The sequence below is a fragment of the Saccostrea cucullata genome, unplaced genomic scaffold (genome assembly GCF_032062105.1).
Source record: "Saccostrea cucullata isolate Sc308-1 unplaced genomic scaffold, CSIRO_AGI_Scuc_v1 ctg1499, whole genome shotgun sequence".
NCBI classification, from domain to species: domain Eukaryota; kingdom Metazoa; phylum Mollusca; class Bivalvia; order Ostreida; family Ostreidae; genus Saccostrea; species Saccostrea cuccullata.
This window is the reverse complement of record NW_026939681.1, coordinates 64,380-83,123: the sequence shown is the minus strand read 5'-3', so window position 1 is coordinate 83,123 and position 18,744 is coordinate 64,380. Positions and strand designations below refer to the sequence as shown.

General features: G+C 33.6%; 2 protein-coding genes across 2 annotated transcripts; one reads left to right on the top strand and one right to left on the bottom strand.

Moving 5' to 3' along the window:
- The first annotated feature begins 391 nt into the window (after nt 1-391).
- LOC134253677 (complement C1q-like protein 3) lies at nt 392-3,792 on the top strand. The gene is made up of 2 exons (XM_062736259.1): nt 392-597; nt 3,016-3,792. The coding sequence occupies exons 1-2, from the start codon at nt 411-413 to the stop codon at nt 3,435-3,437; spliced, it is 609 nt and encodes a 202-aa protein (XP_062592243.1). The 5' UTR covers nt 392-410; the 3' UTR covers nt 3,438-3,792.
- Nucleotides 3,793-15,611: 11,819 nt separating this feature from the next.
- Nucleotides 15,612-16,888, bottom strand: LOC134253679 (complement C1q-like protein 2). The gene is made up of 2 exons (XM_062736261.1): nt 16,630-16,888; nt 15,612-16,376 (listed from the first exon to the last, which is right to left on the bottom strand). The coding sequence occupies exons 1-2, from the start codon at nt 16,868-16,870 to the stop codon at nt 15,958-15,960; spliced, it is 660 nt and encodes a 219-aa protein (XP_062592245.1). The 5' UTR covers nt 16,871-16,888; the 3' UTR covers nt 15,612-15,957.
- Between the last annotated feature and the right edge of the window lie 1,856 nt (nt 16,889-18,744).

Genomic DNA, 18,744 nt, shown 5'->3' with positions numbered 1-18,744 from the left:
CATTATTATACCATGATATTTATATTAATTGAAATCTACGATTTTTAAAAATATCTATAAATTAATTCAAACTTTATTTAATTGAATATTAATATTGAGACTGATTCAATATTGTTTTGCAGGAATAAAAAGAATTTTATAATTTTAGATATAGATATAGTTTGAAAGCTTTCTTCAATTTTTGAAAGTGTTATAAAGCAGTTTAAGTTGTGTAGATATTAAAACGTCTGATTTATTATATGCTAAGGTGATACATGTATCTCACCTATACGTAATAACAGAACTAGACCAATCATATTTGTTTTTACAATAATATTAACCAACAAATTCAAACATAAGGGTAACAGATACACTATAAAACTGCGGGGAATGTATACTCTAACTCACCTCTAGCTTGCCATTCAGACAGCATGTATTTCAACATTACTCTATATATTCTGTCTATATACTTCAGTGTAATGTGTGGTCAAATGACAACTAGTGCCACAGACACTGACTCGGACCTGTCCGCTAGACTGTCGATGTTGGAGAGAACTATGGGAAGAATTCTTACCTGGAAAGACCAGGTGAACTTGACAAACAACAGAACAACTCGAGGTAGGGCAACTTAAGGTCACAATTTCTGATTCTAATGAATTGAGAATTCATTTATTCGCCTCCGTTTTTCGTCCTTACAGAATAGGTATTATCAATCATAATGCACATAAACATTGGGGTTGGCTGCATTATCATGCAGAGATATTTATCTATTGAATAATTCGTTCCCTTAGTTCATTAAATAGATAAACAAATCTTCCAAAGTTAAATTCACTCAGTTAATTCTCGCCCTCATGATTAAATGTCAGTCCGGATGAATTATAATGTAATTACTAGTACGTCTTAAAAAGTATCGGAACAGAAATAAAAAACGACGACTTATAAAGTTGAATGTTAAAAGTTTGTTGGTATTCATTTATTTTTTATATATAAATCCTCAACAAAAGTCTGTAATAATTGTAACATTGCAACATTGCAACATTGTAATAATTCACTGCAGAATGAAAATCAATTGCCATTTAAGTGTAAAAGGTTAAGGTTACGAACAGTGACGAATCCCATAAATCCAATACACGATAAGAATCTTGAAAGTAGCAAAACATGGACCTCTGCAAATCTCCAGATGAGGAAACAAGTAACGAGGAGGAGTAAGCATCCTCTCATATGGAGAAGAGTGTTCATTCTGCTCAATTACATATCGGCCATATTGGAGATATAATGGCCACAGGTTCCATAAAGGTCTATATACACCCCTACTAGTGTTCGGAACCTTTTATTTTTCCGTGTTCTGCAAAAATATTAAACCCGATTAGTTCAGAGTAGCTCTGGCTGTGGCTAAGACGAGAGTTAGCAAGACTACAGTAAGCTTCGGTGAATTATTCACGGAAATGTGGCAAGGAAGTGATTAGCACGTGGAGGCATGGTAAACAGAAAAGTTATGTTGCGTTTCAATTTTCACCACCCTATAATATATGTAGAAATGTACTTCAGTCGATCTCTCTTGAATTCATTCAAACGTAAATAAGTTAATACAATTCTCTATGGTACAATTTTCTGCAGTCATGAATTAAGATTTCTTTTTTGACAAATTTTTGTGCATGGGAACCTGGACTATATTTTTGGCGTCAGATTAGCAAATGAGGCACCAATATGGCTTCTAAATAACTGACAAATCTGCTGAATTAGAATTGCATTATGGGTTACTATGAACACTACAGGAATTTTACGCTTGAGAAAAAGGAAAATCTTATGGCGATCGGAAAGGCTCAAAGACCATTTTTCCATCCATTTTGTAAATGACAAGCATTTTTAAAATTCTATTATTTAAATGCTTACACTGACAAACAATTCATTTGTTAAAAACGATGAAAGTTTATGTTTCTGAAAGTCAAACTGCAAAATAATTTACCTCTGTATTAATCATGTTAATTCCTTTGTTGTACTTTTGGTGAATGCATTTTATTGTCAGGTGGATTCCCTGGCCAAAACACATTATCACGAGTATAGTTATATAAAAACGTTTTGTCCATTTAAATGCATTTATAAGTTATGCTGATTGTTTTCCTTACTCCTGAAGCGCCAGTGTTCTGAACTAGACACAAACTACATTTTATTAAACATATTTTTTCCAGTTAACAGGAAATTAAAAACGCCCATGACATCTTGCATAGTTTAAAGTCTTTGTCATTTGGTCATAAGAACATTTATTTTGCAATCCATTGACATGATCATAGATTGACCTGAACCATGTGTTCTAAGTAAAATGTAAACATGTATTTGGCGTAAACGTTACTATTTATTCAACGATTTGTCAGTTGCTCTTCGTAAGATCCTCTGTGCGCATTAATAACAATAGCCATATAAGGCAAAGAAAGGTTCGTCAGTGGAGATGGTTTTGCACATTTTTTACTAGCGTATCGGTCGCTAGTGAGAACTAATTTTCGCCGTAAATCATGATAAGATATATAGTTGTTTTAACCCCTACCCTTTAGCAACCCTTAACTGTTGAAAATCATGAACGTCTTTCAGAAAGGTCTGGAAACATATTTTTCACAGGACATGTTTTCAAAAGAAACAGACTATATAGCAATTTCCTGCTTACTTTATAAAACTGGTTTTACCATATTACCTTGGAAACCAAGTCTCTTGTATTGAAATAAATAACAATAGTAGTGATGATATAGATAATGTAAAATAAATCGCAGATTTTTATGTAATGACTATTTCGGATAAAGTGTTTTTAGCAAGTCGACAGAGTTCTCCAATTGATTAATAGGTGCAGACGAATGCCCAGTTTCTTGAAATACAGATGATTTATCAGTTTCGACCGCCTTTTTAGTTTGAAAACGGCAATTTCTTGCATCTTTATGACCATGAAATAAAATGTTTATAATTCAATGCAAGGTTTTACATGCACCGATAAATGTATGATGGATTGTGTGTATTATCAAATTCAGCATGATTTTGTATATTATATAGGCATTCCTGTTTTCAACAACACACCGGTTGCCTTTTCTGCTCGGTTCAAAAATGACCAAGGGGGTATAAGTGTAGGATTCATTTTGAAGTTTGATGTTGTAATCACTAACCTCGGAAACCACTACAACCCGACTGATGGAATCTTCGTCGCACCTGTTCACGGAGTGTACATGTTCTACTGGACCATGCAATGCTACTATAGTGGAAGTACGCATTGCGGCACCGCCCTCAAAATAAATAATGTTATGAAAGGAAGAATACGATCAGCAGACGCTAATGGTGGTTATTACCATACTGGGTCCAACTCGGTGATTGTAGAGGTAGCTGCAGGAAGTCATGTATGGATTGAAAATGTTGACTGGTCTAGCGTCGACATGTACGAGTACTCATCCTTCGGAGGATCTCTCCTACTAATTCTATAGTAGTTCAAGCCGAAGTGCCCTATATGGATCCAACATATTTTAAGAAGGCTGGGTGTTTGTGGTCATTTCTAGACAATATTGATCTCTTTTAGAAGAAAAGCTCCTTATAAAGATATACAAAAATGATCAAATTTAAAAATTAAAATACATTAAATTTTTCTTTGCCAAAAATAGCTGACAGTTCAAGATATTATATCTAAAAAATCCAGTTATACCTGACGGTTAATTTGTCGACACCCCCAGCCTCCTTAAAACAAATATTAAAATACAAGAAACATTTTTAAGAAATCAATAATAAATGTAATGCCTATCTTCTTTGTCTTTCGTATATAAAAAGGACGTATTTTTTGTCTAACTTTATTTTGCTATTTATCAATAGGTTGAAAGCTAAGTATTTGTCGTATCCTGAAAGAAATTCAAGTAGTTTAAATGTTCATCGTCGCCCTATAACTATAGTTCTGCGGGAGAGATTATTACAGGTGACGTAAATTGAGTTTAAAATGAGGGCTTTAGATCACTTACTTAAAAAGCTCTTAAATATAGGGAACTCTGATTCTTTAAGTGGCGTCGGAATTTCATAAATATTAGGGATTCTGTAAAATATTACGACAGACGATGGACCAGATATGAAAGAGAAGACGTACATTGACACTTCGTCAAAATGGATTAAACGTATCAGACCCATGTTATAATCGCATATTGAAAGTTTGTAGGACAATATAAAACCATAGATCCTTCGCTTCTGCATTTAATAATCAAGTAGTGAAAAAATGATTATATAGATTACATGGTCAATATGTACTAGTCCCTCCTGACAAAGCAGGTAAAAATATTGTCTTCGTTTGTAAGGTTCATTTAATAAATTGTTTTTTTGAAGAATTTGGATTTTAATTCGACAAGTGGTAATCCAACTTCTACTCATAGTTACTTTTCTAAAGAAGAAATTCTTCAAAATAATACGTCAGTTTTGAATATCTAAATATGCTTAAAGTAACTACCAAATTGATTTTGAATTACTTAATTACAAATCTATATGGGATTCAAAAACTTCCTAAAATACTTACAAACAAAGATAAATAGCGAGTTCAGGTAAAGAAAAACTCAATCAACTCTCTCTATGTACTCCTCAATAAAGCCTAGGTCACACTGTAACAGTAATAGGCACGGATTGCAACGGTTCACCCCTATTTTATAAACTGTATGAAATTGTAATGATAATACGGTTTTCTGGCGCCAAAAATAAACGAAACGGTTGTTTCAAGATTATTCAACATGGTTTGGGCACGTTTTTATTAAGGACCAGGCTTTTCACACCACGGACAAGCACGGTATCCCGTATTAATACCTTATAATGCGACGGTCTCACTAGTAAACTATGTTACGGCTAATTATTCATTGAATCCTCATAAAAGTTAATCCATTTTCAAATAACTGTTATATATGAGGAATACATGCAGATGTGTTAAAAGCTATCGAAATTTATTCAATATTTCTATATCTATTCTATATTATCAGTTTAGTTTATTCACGTTTTGAAAGAAATAATTTCATGTACAATGTATTTTCATTCAACATTTTTCTGATTTATTCAGATTAAGTTACGTTGCCAAGACGCTCTTTCTTTAACTGGGTGTTGTAGCTAAAGCAAGTAGCTAGGTTTAGATTTAAATTGTCAGCGGAAGGCGGTAACCACTACTAAGTATCATTTGCCTCAATCCAAATTTGGTAATATCTCAAGAATCTAGAAATGATTTAATGGATGAAAAATATGGAGATAATGAACAGTTTTCAACCCCCAAAATACATTTAAACATACAAATCAGGAGCAAAGCAAATACGGACCTCTAATATATCAGAGATGGGATCAGGTGTCATGGAATAATGAGCAGTCCCCACCGACCAGTCACACTCGCCGTGTGCTAATTGAATTAATCGGAAAATAACGGTAAAATTCGTCGACAATTGGTTGTGGTCTTACAATTAGTCTAAAAAACCTTAATCAGCTTTTGACTTAATGATAGATTGAATTTGTTGACAAGGTCATAGTTTTGACTAGAGAACTCGAGAGATGATGACTTTAAACAAGGCTTTTGATATTCTTTTCCATCAACATGTTTGTCAATAAAAAGGGTTTTATCTTCGATATGATTTAGGACAAACACTGTGTTTTCGGATACTCAAGGTTTTCCTGCATGTCCAAGCAGATACAGGTCAGCACAATAGAACTATTAAGAGGTTAAATTTTAGTCAGGTCACAGTAAACTGTCAACCAGAAATCCAGAGATGAAACCTGAACAGTGGTATTTGTCAATTTTCTCTTCCTCGTTAAAATTAGAAATTTAGATAATCGTTTCATGAGCAAGATCTTCAAGGCAATAGGGTCATCTAAAAGTAAAATGTGAGAACGTTTTGTTTTCATTAGCTGTAATAGATGTGCTGCGGAGAATCCTTCCTAATACTTTCATTGTAACTGATTCATGTTTGTCATCAATTAAAGCGCATTGATACAATGGTTTGACAGCCATAGCGATGAAGGTCCATGAACAATAGTTTTCCATTCATTGAGGTTGATGGGAAGTTCTTTTTCAGTTTATATTTGGATGATGACTTTACACATCTTTCAGGTACCAGAGAAAAGGTGTCAGAAAAAAAAACTCTGAAATTATACTTAAATGAGTTGTAATTGTCCCCCGATGCAAGTAGTAAGATTATACCAGTATAAACTCATCATACCCAGACTGTTTTCTTCTTTCTTTTCCTTTTTCCGTATTCTCTGGCATAAAAAAATGTGCCACAACAAGGTAATTCTGTGTGTTCTGTCTGTTCAAATACAGGTGCAGATTTAGAAGCCGAATCCTGTGCTCATGGTCATGTGTACTGTCATGAACAAAATAATAACTGAAAAATAAATTGTAGCTATATTTTCCAACTGTAAATTTGCCGTTAAAACACGTAATTAGAAGTCAAACCCTTACTGCTGCCGTAATTACGACGTTCGAAAAAAATCGGTTCGCCGCCATTAATCGTTAGTCTCTGTATTGTTTCCTTGTCGTTTTCCCACTACAACCGAGACAAAATGTGCGGGGTTTACGGTTAGTTACGGATTATCTTGCATATTCGTATATTTTCCATTCTGCAGTCGTCGAAATCCTTGAGTAAACTTGCGTATCACGGAAGACCCCGAAACATCATGAAAGTCTATACAGTGGTCACATGGTGATGGTAGGCATACAGTACGGGATAACTACCATATACAAGTAATAGAGTTACATCGCGGTTTTCCATGACTGTTTTGAACAGTTCAAAACAGTCGTAGCAATTTACCGATCGTTCAGGAGTAATCCGAGTTGACAGGGCTTACCATGGTAATAATAAAGGACTGATTGCGGATGTCTAAGAATTTTCGAGGATCCCTAAATCGTAGCTTACCGTGATCTAAATTCGTGAGTCTGACGGGGCTTAAGATATAAACAGAAGTGAAGGAGAAACTCCAAGAGTTCTGTGCAACAATATATTCAAGAAGTGGTATAAATCAGATGTGGATACTTAGAAATTCAAAGTGAATTTTGGAAAATTTGAAATCACAAGATTTTACCAAAATCAACAGCTTAAAATCTTACGACTTTTCATTTTTATACACAACCATTCCCCACGATAAATAAAAGTCCAGACTTTTGGATGTCATTGACAGCTGCTTTGTCAATAAAAATTGAACTCGTTAATTCGCTTACCTTGTTATTGGTCATTTGCAAAATTATTTTGTTAAAACCATTCTGATTGTCCACATAGGTACTCTGAAAGTGATATCAAAAAGATGCTTGAGATTCTGATTGACAACAACTATATTGATGTTGGAGACCAGATCGTCCAAAAATTTACTGGAGTGCCTATGGGTTCCAACTGCGCCCAGTTATCAGCAGATCTATTTTTAAATTCATATAAAGCAGAATTTGTCCAAAATGTTATACGTAAAAAAAACACCTGTCGTGGCCTTCAACTCAACATTTCAACATATCAATGACTTATTTTCAGTAAACTAGGGTAATTTCCATTTTTATGTTAATACGAAATATCCCAGTGAGCTTGAGATAAAAGATTCCACGTGTACAGAGTCTGACACATTTGTTTCATATTTTGATATTTTTACTTTAAAAGACTTACATGGTAACAACCAAGCTCTTTGATAAACGTGATGACTTTAACTTTTCAATAGTGTACCTCATTTACTAATGCAGCAATATACCTTCATCACCTGCAGATGGAGTTTATATATCTAAGTTAATTCAAGAAGCAAACGGCATGCACTACGTAAGAATTATTTCTAAAACGAGGTAAATCATTGACAAACAAGTTGATGAAACAAGAATATCGGCAGTGAGTCAATGACCTTGTCAGCAAGTACAATATCATGGAGTCAAATGCTGACTGACGTTTTCATACTAATTGTTAGTCCATTTTTGATATACTTAATTGACCACGGAATTTCCTTTATTCCCCTATCATGACAAAGAACACATTTTTGATATACTTAATTGACCACAGAATTTCCTTTATTTCCCTATCATAACAAAGAACACATGGCGGGTATGACCGGTTGCCAGGTGATGCTCACTTCTCAATGGCACCCGATCACATCTCTAATGTTTCGGAGGTCCATGTTTTCTTTGCTCCTATTTTGTATTGTTTTATGGACTTCTGATGTTGAATATTGTTCGTTACATCCTTATTTTTGATTACGCAATATGTCACCAGAGTAAGTCATATGATCTAAAACATTTGCAAGCAACTTGTGTTTGTGAAACACTGATGTACCTGTATGACATCGTCGGAAACCCACGGGTGATCTCGTATTTACATATCACCCTTGGGCAAACTAGCTGGAATATTGCCGTAAAATATGCTAGTTTGTTGTTTTTAGTCAACCAATCAGAGAGTTGGAACTCTTCAATTTTGAAAAATTCGTTTATTAATTTGCTATTTATAGTTAATTTTTTGAAAATTTTAAAAAGTGCGAAGATATTATATAGGAGCACCTCTTTCTAACTACAAAATGCACCGGCGAGTGGATTTATCAGCTGTGTTAACTACGGAATGAGTTTTTCATGTTTTTTGCAATTCCGAACATGCACAGGTAACGTAAGTTGTTATTCGTTGTTTGGCATCGCGACTCTTGAAGCAAATGACCTATGCATATTTCATTACATCCGTCGATTTTCAGACGAGTTTGCCCACGGGTGATAAGTAAAGACGAAACCACCCGTGGGTTTCCGACGATGGTGCATGACAGCTTTTGCAAAAGTTGAAGTTTCTCAAATGCACGTTAAACTCCAAAGTCAAGAGATGAGAAAAAATGTTGTTACCCCAAAAGAACTTTTTTTAAAATTATTTTTTCAGACACCGGATAACTGCTTATGTTTAATTGGTCGTTCCAAATACCTTTTGTATATTGGTGCTTCACGTGCTATTCACAAAATATAAATGATCAATATGAAAAAGCAAGGACAGGACACTTTGAGGGGGTGGGAGGGGCAATAATTATTTATGGTAATAAAATTTCATAGCAAAAGCTTCTTCAGATATCACCTGGAGACGAAAGTGTTACACACGGACAGAATGTATGACTTTACGACCTTGATCTTTAACCTGATGCACTCAAAATTAATAGAGATCTTTCTTGGGCAATAGGAAGTTGTATAAAATTTCATTGCAATAGCTCCAAGGCTTCTCAGGATATTGCTTGGGAATAAAAAAGTTCAAAGAGACATAATCTTGAATTGATGACTCTTACTATTGTTTATTGGACTTTTGAGATTGAATACTGTTGGTTATCTCCAAATATTTCATTTTGAGGCTTCCCAAGATATCCCTGCAAAACGAAAGTGTCACAGACAAAAATAACTACCGACGCAAGGACAGACGGACAGCTAAATGTGAGTTGTAAATCGGTTACTTGTTGAATTGTTAAGTATTCAGCGAACACGAAACCAATTTTTCAATATGGTAAGATATACTTTTTCAATATTCCGTACTTTATAACCTCTTCTGAAAAGTTCACATTACTTAAACCTCATATAGTTCTCATATAATGTGGGGCCGATAGTTATTACATATAAATATCTGGACTAATAATATATGCGTTTGAAATTAGATACAAATATGAAGTCGAAAGTAATGTTACTTTAGTAAGAATAGTATGTTTCCGTCTATAAAGGATAAAGGAATTTATGGCGATAAGGTGGCAATTTACTATTGTTTATTGGACTTTTGAGAGTTTTAAACAGATTCTTATAATAAGCATTCATTTCTCCAATTAATGAATTTGTAGTATTTATTAAGTCGCCAGTGCGTGATTTAAGTTATTGCATTAGACGTTTGATTTTGTTTTTCAAGATTTAAGAAATTTTTGTATTTTTTTCTCCGCTCTCTATCCATTTTGCTTTCGATCTTAAATGTATTTGTGCCCCTTTTATTTTTTTGTCATAAAGTTCATTTAAATTTGTATAAAGTGCCTTAGGTTTATTATTAATAATATTGTTCCATTGGCTACTTTCTATAGTTTCTATCTCTTTTCAATTAGGTTTATTTTTTCTCTCATATTCTTTCGTTTATCTTTTGCAAAAGATATTGAAAATTCTTTAACATTACGTTTAAAAAGTTCCCATTTGTCGATCGGATTTTGTACATTATCTACTTCATTAGCTAAGTTTGCAATATTTTCTTTGTACTTCTTATTCTCTAAATAAGAAATATTCAATTTCCAATAATTGGGACCTCTTGAATTTTTTGAGATATTAAGATACATTTTTAAATATCTATGATCACTCATTCTTGTGCCTCGGGAGTGAGTACCCGGTAACTTTCTCACTATGATATTACCTACATGAAAACAGAAATTATTATTCTTAAAAATATAGTCTATTCTACTAAAAGGGATATCTTGAGCATTACACCACGTTTCACCTTTCAAATCAGGGTGTTCTCTATTCCAGACATCTACCATATCAAATTGCTTTAATAGGTTAATCAGATAGTTTTTACTTTTATCTTGTTTGTCATTAAGTCTACAGTTAAAATCTCCACATAGAATAATTTTTAATAGTCTATTATTTTTATATTTCCATAAAATAGATAGGAATTTCTGTTGAAACTGTCCATGAAATTTATATGTTTCGCTAGACCATTTTTTTGTTTTACCTCCGGCAGGAAGTAATAGCTGTGGTACTTTATTAAGGTTTAATAATGATAGTGAGTGTTCTCCCTTTATTCAGGACAGAATAAAACTTGTAAACATAAATTCTTTGAACTTTAATTAAAGTATTAGAAAAACGAAATTTCATTTACAAGTGCATACTTATAACTTCATTTTTAACAAAATGAATCTTATATACTATTAAATAATACAACGCCTTATTCGAGTCTTTGTATTCATAGCCTGTTACAGATTAATGCAGAGTTCTGCTTCACGACGTGCAATTAGCATGATTAGTATTACCGTAAATATTAAAAAGTAAGAAAGAAAAGAAAGTGTCTGATGACATGCATCAAATGCATGCTTCAGATGAATTATTAAACAATAAGGAAAATTTGTTTTTCTTAATTTCGTCAGATGACAACAAAGTATTCAATTAACAATAACCTCAGTAGAATCTCAAACCGTCCACTTTACAATATACCAAATCTTCAAGAAAAACCTCGATCAAAATGATTAAGATCTGTGTGTCAAGTGCATAACTATTGCAAAAAAAAAAAAAAAAAATTCAAGGGTTTACAAAAAGGCAGTAAAAACAAGATCTAATGAAATAATTTCAGTATCTATAAAGACATACAAACAAGGATTAAAACATTTTAAAAAGGAAAACTTTTTGACATTCGAATATATTGGATATAATTTTATACTTAATTACTTACTTAGATAAAAAATGTTTTAATAGAGTCGGCCTAGGGATCAATGTTAAACAAATAAACAGACTGAAATAAAGGGATATTTTGAATACGGTAGTAAAAGTTGCAGAAATTTGATGGATACCACAACACTACATCTATGCTTACTTTCAAAGAGCAGTGCACCCCCTGATGAATAGGCCGTGAGTTCGAATCTCGGCCTCGACTGACAGAAATCGATAACAAATAGGAAGCAGCTGTTCTTTTGACATGAGCTCAGCACTTTCAGGTGAAAGTATCGGATCCTTCGGATGACATCTAAAACACTGATGCCCGTCTGAAGGCAGACCTTGGCAAAGATCACTCTCTGCTCAATTGTCGTTAGTGCCAAGTAAAGGTTAGAATTTGAAGCATTCACCAGTACATGGCGACGTCTCTATATCAATGTTAAACTCTCCAATGGGACGTAAAACATCATATAACCAATAAAAGCAAATAGAAAAGTAAGCTTTTATCACACTTATTACATTCTGCGACACCGAACAAGAAAATTAGAGGTTAAACATCAATTTTGTAAAATCACATTTTTTTAAAAACATCATTGTTAATGAAATTTTATAGGAAATATATTATTATAAAATAATATATAGGTTTATTAAAATACCTACTCAGTTCTTCTAGCTGACCTCCTTAATGAGTCTATTATTTAAGAGAAACTGAAATCAACACTGAATATATAACTATTCGACTATGTTCCCTAATCGATGTCCTCGACCTTTCACCCACCAAAAAGACTTCTCTAAGTTCAATTCGCATTTCTTCTCAAAATATTGACATGAGACATCCTGAAAAAGAAGACCAGCTAACAAAACGGACATCGGACCAAGAATTGGTTTCAATCCACACGTGATCTCCCGCCTGAACCTCGACTAAAATGGAATTTGAACCGGTATGATAATAGCCACTACCATCCTCCCCTGAGTATATGGCACCTTTCTCAGAACCATTGACCATTAGAGACGTGCCACAGTGGTTACTCCCAGACGTAAGACAATTCAATGTCCAGTGAAACATGTACAGTCCATGAACAGGTGCAATAAAGATACCGTCCGTCGGATTGTAGTGGTTTCCCATGTTAGTAATGACATGAGGAAACTTGAGGAAGAATCCAGTACTGAGTCCTGATCTATCATTGGATCGGGCACTGAAAGCTACAAGCGAGATGTTGAATTTTGGAATGCCTGAAAGGAAAAGAAACAGAAAATGTTTTATGAATCCAATCCGAGATGAGGTATCATCTTATTCATTATGTACAACGCTAATAATTCTATAAAGAAAACCAAGTGAAACCAAGTATCTCAGCATGTTTCAATCTCATTCATAACTCACCCTGGTGACTAATCTTCAAAGCGCTTACATTTTCATGGTCTTTTCCAGTCAGATTCTCCCAACAGTCCTTTCCAACATGCTTACTCTTTTCTGAAGGTCAGAAATATTATTTAGATCTGAATTGTTAGTAGTTTTTTGGCTGTAAACAGAACTTAAGTACAGAAAGATTACTCCAAGTAATTGTATGTACATATACATGATGGTTGCTATAGGAACTCTAGCAAAGAAATTCATTTACCATTTTATACTTTTTTAACCTTGATTATTTGCTCTCAAAGTGGGCTGTCTTAAATAAAATCAGAGAATATGATTGGTTGGTATGCGAGTAAATGAATTTGTTACTTTTCTTGACTCTTCTCTTTTTAATCTTTACAATTATGTGTTTTTTACATTCGTTATAAAAACTAACTATAACTTAGGGCATGTTTTCTTAAGATAAATATTCACATCAAACAAGGAGGTATAAATATACATTAAGTCTAATGATTCAAACGATAAACAGTTTTTCATTCCTGATTATAAATTTTAAACTTACACAGTAGAAACGAAAAATTTTGCCGTAAAAATCACAGTAATACCCGTTTCAGAGACCTGCTATTGTGAAATCATTTTAATTCGGTATAGGAGTGATGCTCAGTATTCCTAGGTTAGCATATTTTGTTGGTTTCCTGGGACGTATACTATGAGTAACTAATATATTTAGAAGTTTCAATCAATAAATACTGAAAATGTTCTAAGGAAAGTAAATTCGTTGATAAGGGTGATTTATGAAATCCACGAACATTTGTCTCTCACAGTACCTATTAGTGTAGACCGCTCGGCTGTCTAGACAAGGGAAAAACATGTCGAGCTCGATGGAATTCACCAAGCCCCACCCCGTGCTACACTTCTAATAGACGGATTCCGAAGGTCTAGACTTCAATGTGTTTTAAAATTTGTCTTATAAAAAATCATAACAATATGTATCGTAAACAACCCTCTTATTAAATTCATGTCCAAATAACGGTAATTCTTCATTTCGTTCTCAAAGGCTTTGTGAAAATATTTTCAAGAATTCTTTTCTCTGTCTGGAGTGCGGCGATGAAAGCCACGCTGACTACTCCGTTACCATTGAGCATTGAAAATCATTCATGGTGTCCGATGATTTTGAGCGGGTCGAGATGATAAAACGCCCTGTTGATATTTCTTATATGCTTAATTTTCTGAACGTAACCACAACGTGAACAATGTTACTTTTGACGAACGAACAATCCTCAAATAAAGGAACTAAGTAATATTGTACTACAAACTTATAAGAATAAGTAAGTTAGTACTCGTTGCCCTCTGCTAAAGAAAAAAAAGAAGGTATTTTCAAGATTTTTCAGGGCTTGGTATCCCTGGGTCTAACACAGTATTACTACCTTTAATGCATATCGTGGTTCTTATATCGTGATCCCGAGATACATTTTGAAATTCGCTTCTGTTATCACCAATTAAGGGAACCACTACAAACAGTCGGATGGACTTTTTGTTGCACCTGTCCGTGGAATCTATGTATTGCACTGGGCCCCGTTCTGTTTTCTTTCCTGGGGCATTTCATTAAAAGTTTATTATACTTTGAGGGTCTCCCTGATCAGGAGAAAATTGGAATGGTTATCCCACATGATCTAAAACAGTGATTATGGAGGTACAGGCGGGGAAACATGTCTGAGTACAAACCGAGAATTGGTCCAGAGTGTTTATTGAGAGTCAATCCTCTCTTACTGGTTGTCTTCTGACAATACTCTAAAAGCTTAGCCAACATTGTATGTATTTACTGAAAATAAGAAAATATGGACATTTTGAAGAATTTTTAATATAGAAATTCATGAACTACATATAAATATACTAGAAACACACATTTTCATTTTCAGGTATGTACTTATACCTAAATTTTCTTATATCCTGTTACAGATAACTTTAGTGTATATATTTAAGTAAAGGAATTAAAGTACTTGACCTGTATGAAAATTTAACCCTAAGATGAATAATAAAACACATCGGAACTTTGTTTTCTTTATTGTCGTCAAATGACAAGTATTCAATTAGCAATAACTTATTTCTAAGTAGAATCTCAAACAGTCCACTTAACATCTTTCACATCTTCAAGATAAAAAGAACTTAGCTCAAACTGATTAAGATCTGTGTGTCATGTGCCTAATTATTGCAAAAAGGTTAGTCAAGTGTTTATAAAAAGCAGTAAAAACAAGACCAATTGACAAAATTTCAGTCTCTATAAAGCTGTAAAATGCCATTAGGTCTGTAAGTCTCAAATACCTACTTCTTTAAAAACATAAACACTACACCTTGTTTTTCCTTTTTGAAAATTAGATTGTTGACCACAAGTGTTGTACATTCTTCTTCGAAACATACTGAAAAAGCAATACATGTCCCCTACCGGGTTCACCTTTTCTCTGTAGGATGTTATTTCATAATATCCTGTTTATAAAAAAAGTGCCAACAAAATGTGGACACTTCAGTTATTACTTGTTTATGAATGAAATGTCTTTGAAATAAGTCGATCTAATGAGAGAACTCTATGATTGTCAAAATACATAAATACATGCTGTGGTTAAAACAGCTCAATTTACATGATTAAATAACAATAATATAGAAAAATCAAACTTAATCCATGGTTTGTCTAGCTGCAGAACTGAAGTTCGACGAGAGAAAATATATTGACAGACCGGAGAGCTACAGCGCCAACCATTGAAAAAAAAAACATATTTCACAGAAAAAAATATCGTTCTCGCTCGATATGCTTTTCTGTGTGGTCGCTATATCTACTGATTGACCGAATGGAAGGGCTAAATTGTTATATTATTTTCTTTAGATAAACAAACCAAATATTTTAAAAGAATAAAAGTTTTCGTCTCTCTAAGGATTTGGACATTAAACATCGAAACAAAATATGCTGTTTGAATGACATTGCGTATCTTTTATGCTAAATAAATAATTAAAGAAATGTTAATATTGAAATGCTTAATTTGCTTATGATTTATATATTAAACATCTATGTTATCAATATACAGTCAATCCACATTCAAGGCATTGTTAATCTTACCAACTATGACATCACGATTACAAACAGGAGTTGGTGCATCTGGGTTTTTGTTTTGTAAAATCCAGGTCTTTCAGAGTTTTTCAAGTTAATATTAATCAAAGAGTCATTAATCAATGTCCTCGATCTTTAATCCGCCAAGAAGACTTCTTATTATTTTCATATTCATTCTCATAAGACTGACATAAGACATCCAGAAAAAGAAGACCAGTGATAGATACGGACGTTGGACCAAGAAGTGGTTTCAATCCACACGTGATCTCCTGCTTGAACCTCGAGAATCAGCGAATTTGAACCGGTATGGTGATGATTAGCAGCATTCTCCCCTGAGTATACGTAACCTTTTCCAGAACCATTGATCATAAGAGACGTGCCACAGTGGTTACTCCCAGACGTATAACAGTTCATTGTCCAGTGAAACATGTACAGTCCATGAACAGGTGCGACGAATATTCCGTCCGTCGGATTGTAGTGGTTACCCAGATTAGTGATGGCATGAGAGAACTTGAGTATGAATCCATTACTGAGTCCTGATTTATCTTCATATCGGGCGCTAAAAGCTACGAGCGAGGTGTTGAATGTTGGAATGCCTAAAACAATGAAAACAAAAGGATGTCGTGATAACAAACAATATTCAATCTCAAAGACCATAAAACAATACAAAATAGGAGAAGAGCAAACACTTCTGGATTATTGAACACAGAGTTCTTTTAAGAATCCCCAATTTTATAAATCTAGATATATTTATTTTCATTTACTGAACAAATAATCCGTTTGTAAGAAATGGTAAAAGGAAATAAAAGATAAAAAAGAATGACATGTTTAACCCAAATCATGACTTACCCTGATGATAAATCTTCAAAGCACTGATATTTGCATGGTCTTTCCCAGTCAGAATTCTCCCAACAGTCCTTTCTAACATATCCACCCTTTTCTGAAGGTCAGAAATATTCTTTGAATCTGAATTGTTTGTAGTCTTTTGACTGTCAACAAATCTAAAGTACAGATATATAATCCCAAGTATTTGTATGTACGCAAACATGACTGATGTTAAAAGAACTTTCGAAAAATATTCCGTTTCCATTTTATACTTTTTTAACCTGTTGTGATTGGGCGAAGTGGGTTGTTAAATTGACGTCAGAGAATGTGATTGGTAGGTACAGTATGTGAGAGAAGAAAGTTGATTATGCATTCATCTACATTACCTTAAAGCTTGCATGTATTTTATATATATTATTCATACAACTACATGTTAAATATTCCGCAAGACATCTTAACAACTCAGAAAATACAAATATGACATAATTATTCCATTGATAACAAAATTATCAATAGTCAATATGCATTTTGTGAAGAAGAAAATAAAGAATGCGACCTTTTGATATATATAAAAAAATCATCAATACTCCATTCAGAGACCCAGAAAGTAAAGTGTTCCAGCTAAATGACAGGAAATCAAAGAATACAATAAATAAGTGCTGATAAATAAATGTTAATACAATCCAAATATGTTCACATATTGGTGTTTAGAGAATACCTTGATTTTTATTCCATGTGAAATAAAAAAAAAACCTCACTACGTACACATTTTGCTCATAAACATGTAATAAGCATTGATGGTATCGAAAGAGCAAATTAATGATTCAAAGTCATCTAATGATATGAATATCCTAAAGAATTACAAATGCAGCGTTCAACGGAACAAACTCTAGACATAACTTGGCATTGTCTATTTAGTTTCTGAGATACACGTGGTGTACAAATGTATAGAATTTAAATGTCATACTCTAAATGCAAGTTTTCAGCACAGACAAAATGCATACATTAAGATTTTCGTTATCAGAATTTGTTAAAAATAAATTGGGTATTCAAACCTCTTTTTTTAATCAAACAGTAAATTGAAATATTCTATGGTCGATACAATGACCTTGTAAGCAAATAAGATTTATCATTGAGTTAAGTGCTGACTGACGTTTATCATACTAATTTTAGTCCATTATCTATATACCGAATTGAAGACGGATTTTACCGTCATTACCCGATCATGCCAAGGAGCACCTGGCGGGTGTGGCAGGTTGGCAGGGGATGTTCACTCCTCCCTGGCACCTGATTCCACCGCTGATGTTTTGGAGGTCCGTGTTTGCTCTGCTCCTATTTTGTTATGTTTTACGGACCTTGGTATTGAATACTGTTCGTTATCTCCACATCCTTCCATCTAATCAACTCTATTCAAAGAACAAGGTACATTTTCTAAAGGCAAAATAAATACAGAAATGATTCATTTTGAGGTTTTCTGCATTAAGCCTAGGAATGTACTAAATTAATGACGTCTTATTTCCAGAATGGTTCTCTTTCATGCCATATTCTTTATTGATTTATCATATTCATCTACTCAACTCTTGTTAAAGCCAATTTTCAGTTGTTGTTTAGCATGTCGATAGATGTTGAATTTGTAATACACTTGTGATGTCAAACTATATTTCTTTCATTAAATGGCAGAAGGTCATGTGAATAAACCCTGGCATCAACTGACCTAAGTAATTAACAAAAAAAAAACTAGTAAAAAGTAGTCACTATTTTATATATATAAAAAAAGAAATTGTGCATCGTTCAATGGAGGAGACCTCAAAACCGAGGTCCAGTGCCACTGCATGCGTAGTAATGACACGTTGTCATAATTAATTAAATTTATCAGATGTATGTTAAAACTTTGCATTAAGGCTACTTAACCTTTTGCTCACTCACAATCTTATGGGTTTCTGATTGACAAATTATATGTGGTTTTTGGAGACCTGGTATTTCAATGTTCTTTTGGAATTTCCATGTGAACCATTTGCGCTCCAATGTTTTCAGACCAATTCTTGTTTTCAAGTGAAACAGAATTTGCCTAAAATCTTGCAGCTGCCTCCAACTTTACATAATACAAACATGAAGATTTTTTTCTTCGTCCATGAAAAA

What these genes read in the sequence shown, in the direction of transcription:
- LOC134253679 (XM_062736261.1), bottom strand. Translation starts at nt 16,870, where the DNA reads ATGGAAACGGAATATTTTTCGAAAGTTCTTTTAACATCAGTCATGTTT. An exon ending in TTTGAAGATTTATCATCAGG is followed by an intron (nt 16,377 to 16,629) that starts GTAAGTCATGAT and finishes TCATTGTTTTAG; the next exon opens with GCATTCCAACATTCAACACC.
- LOC134253677 (XM_062736259.1), top strand. Translation starts at nt 411, where the DNA reads ATGTATTTCAACATTACTCTATATATTCTGTCTATATACTTCAGTGTA. An exon ending in AAACAACAGAACAACTCGAG is followed by an intron (nt 598 to 3,015) that starts GTAGGGCAACTT and finishes TATATTATATAG; the next exon opens with GCATTCCTGTTTTCAACAAC.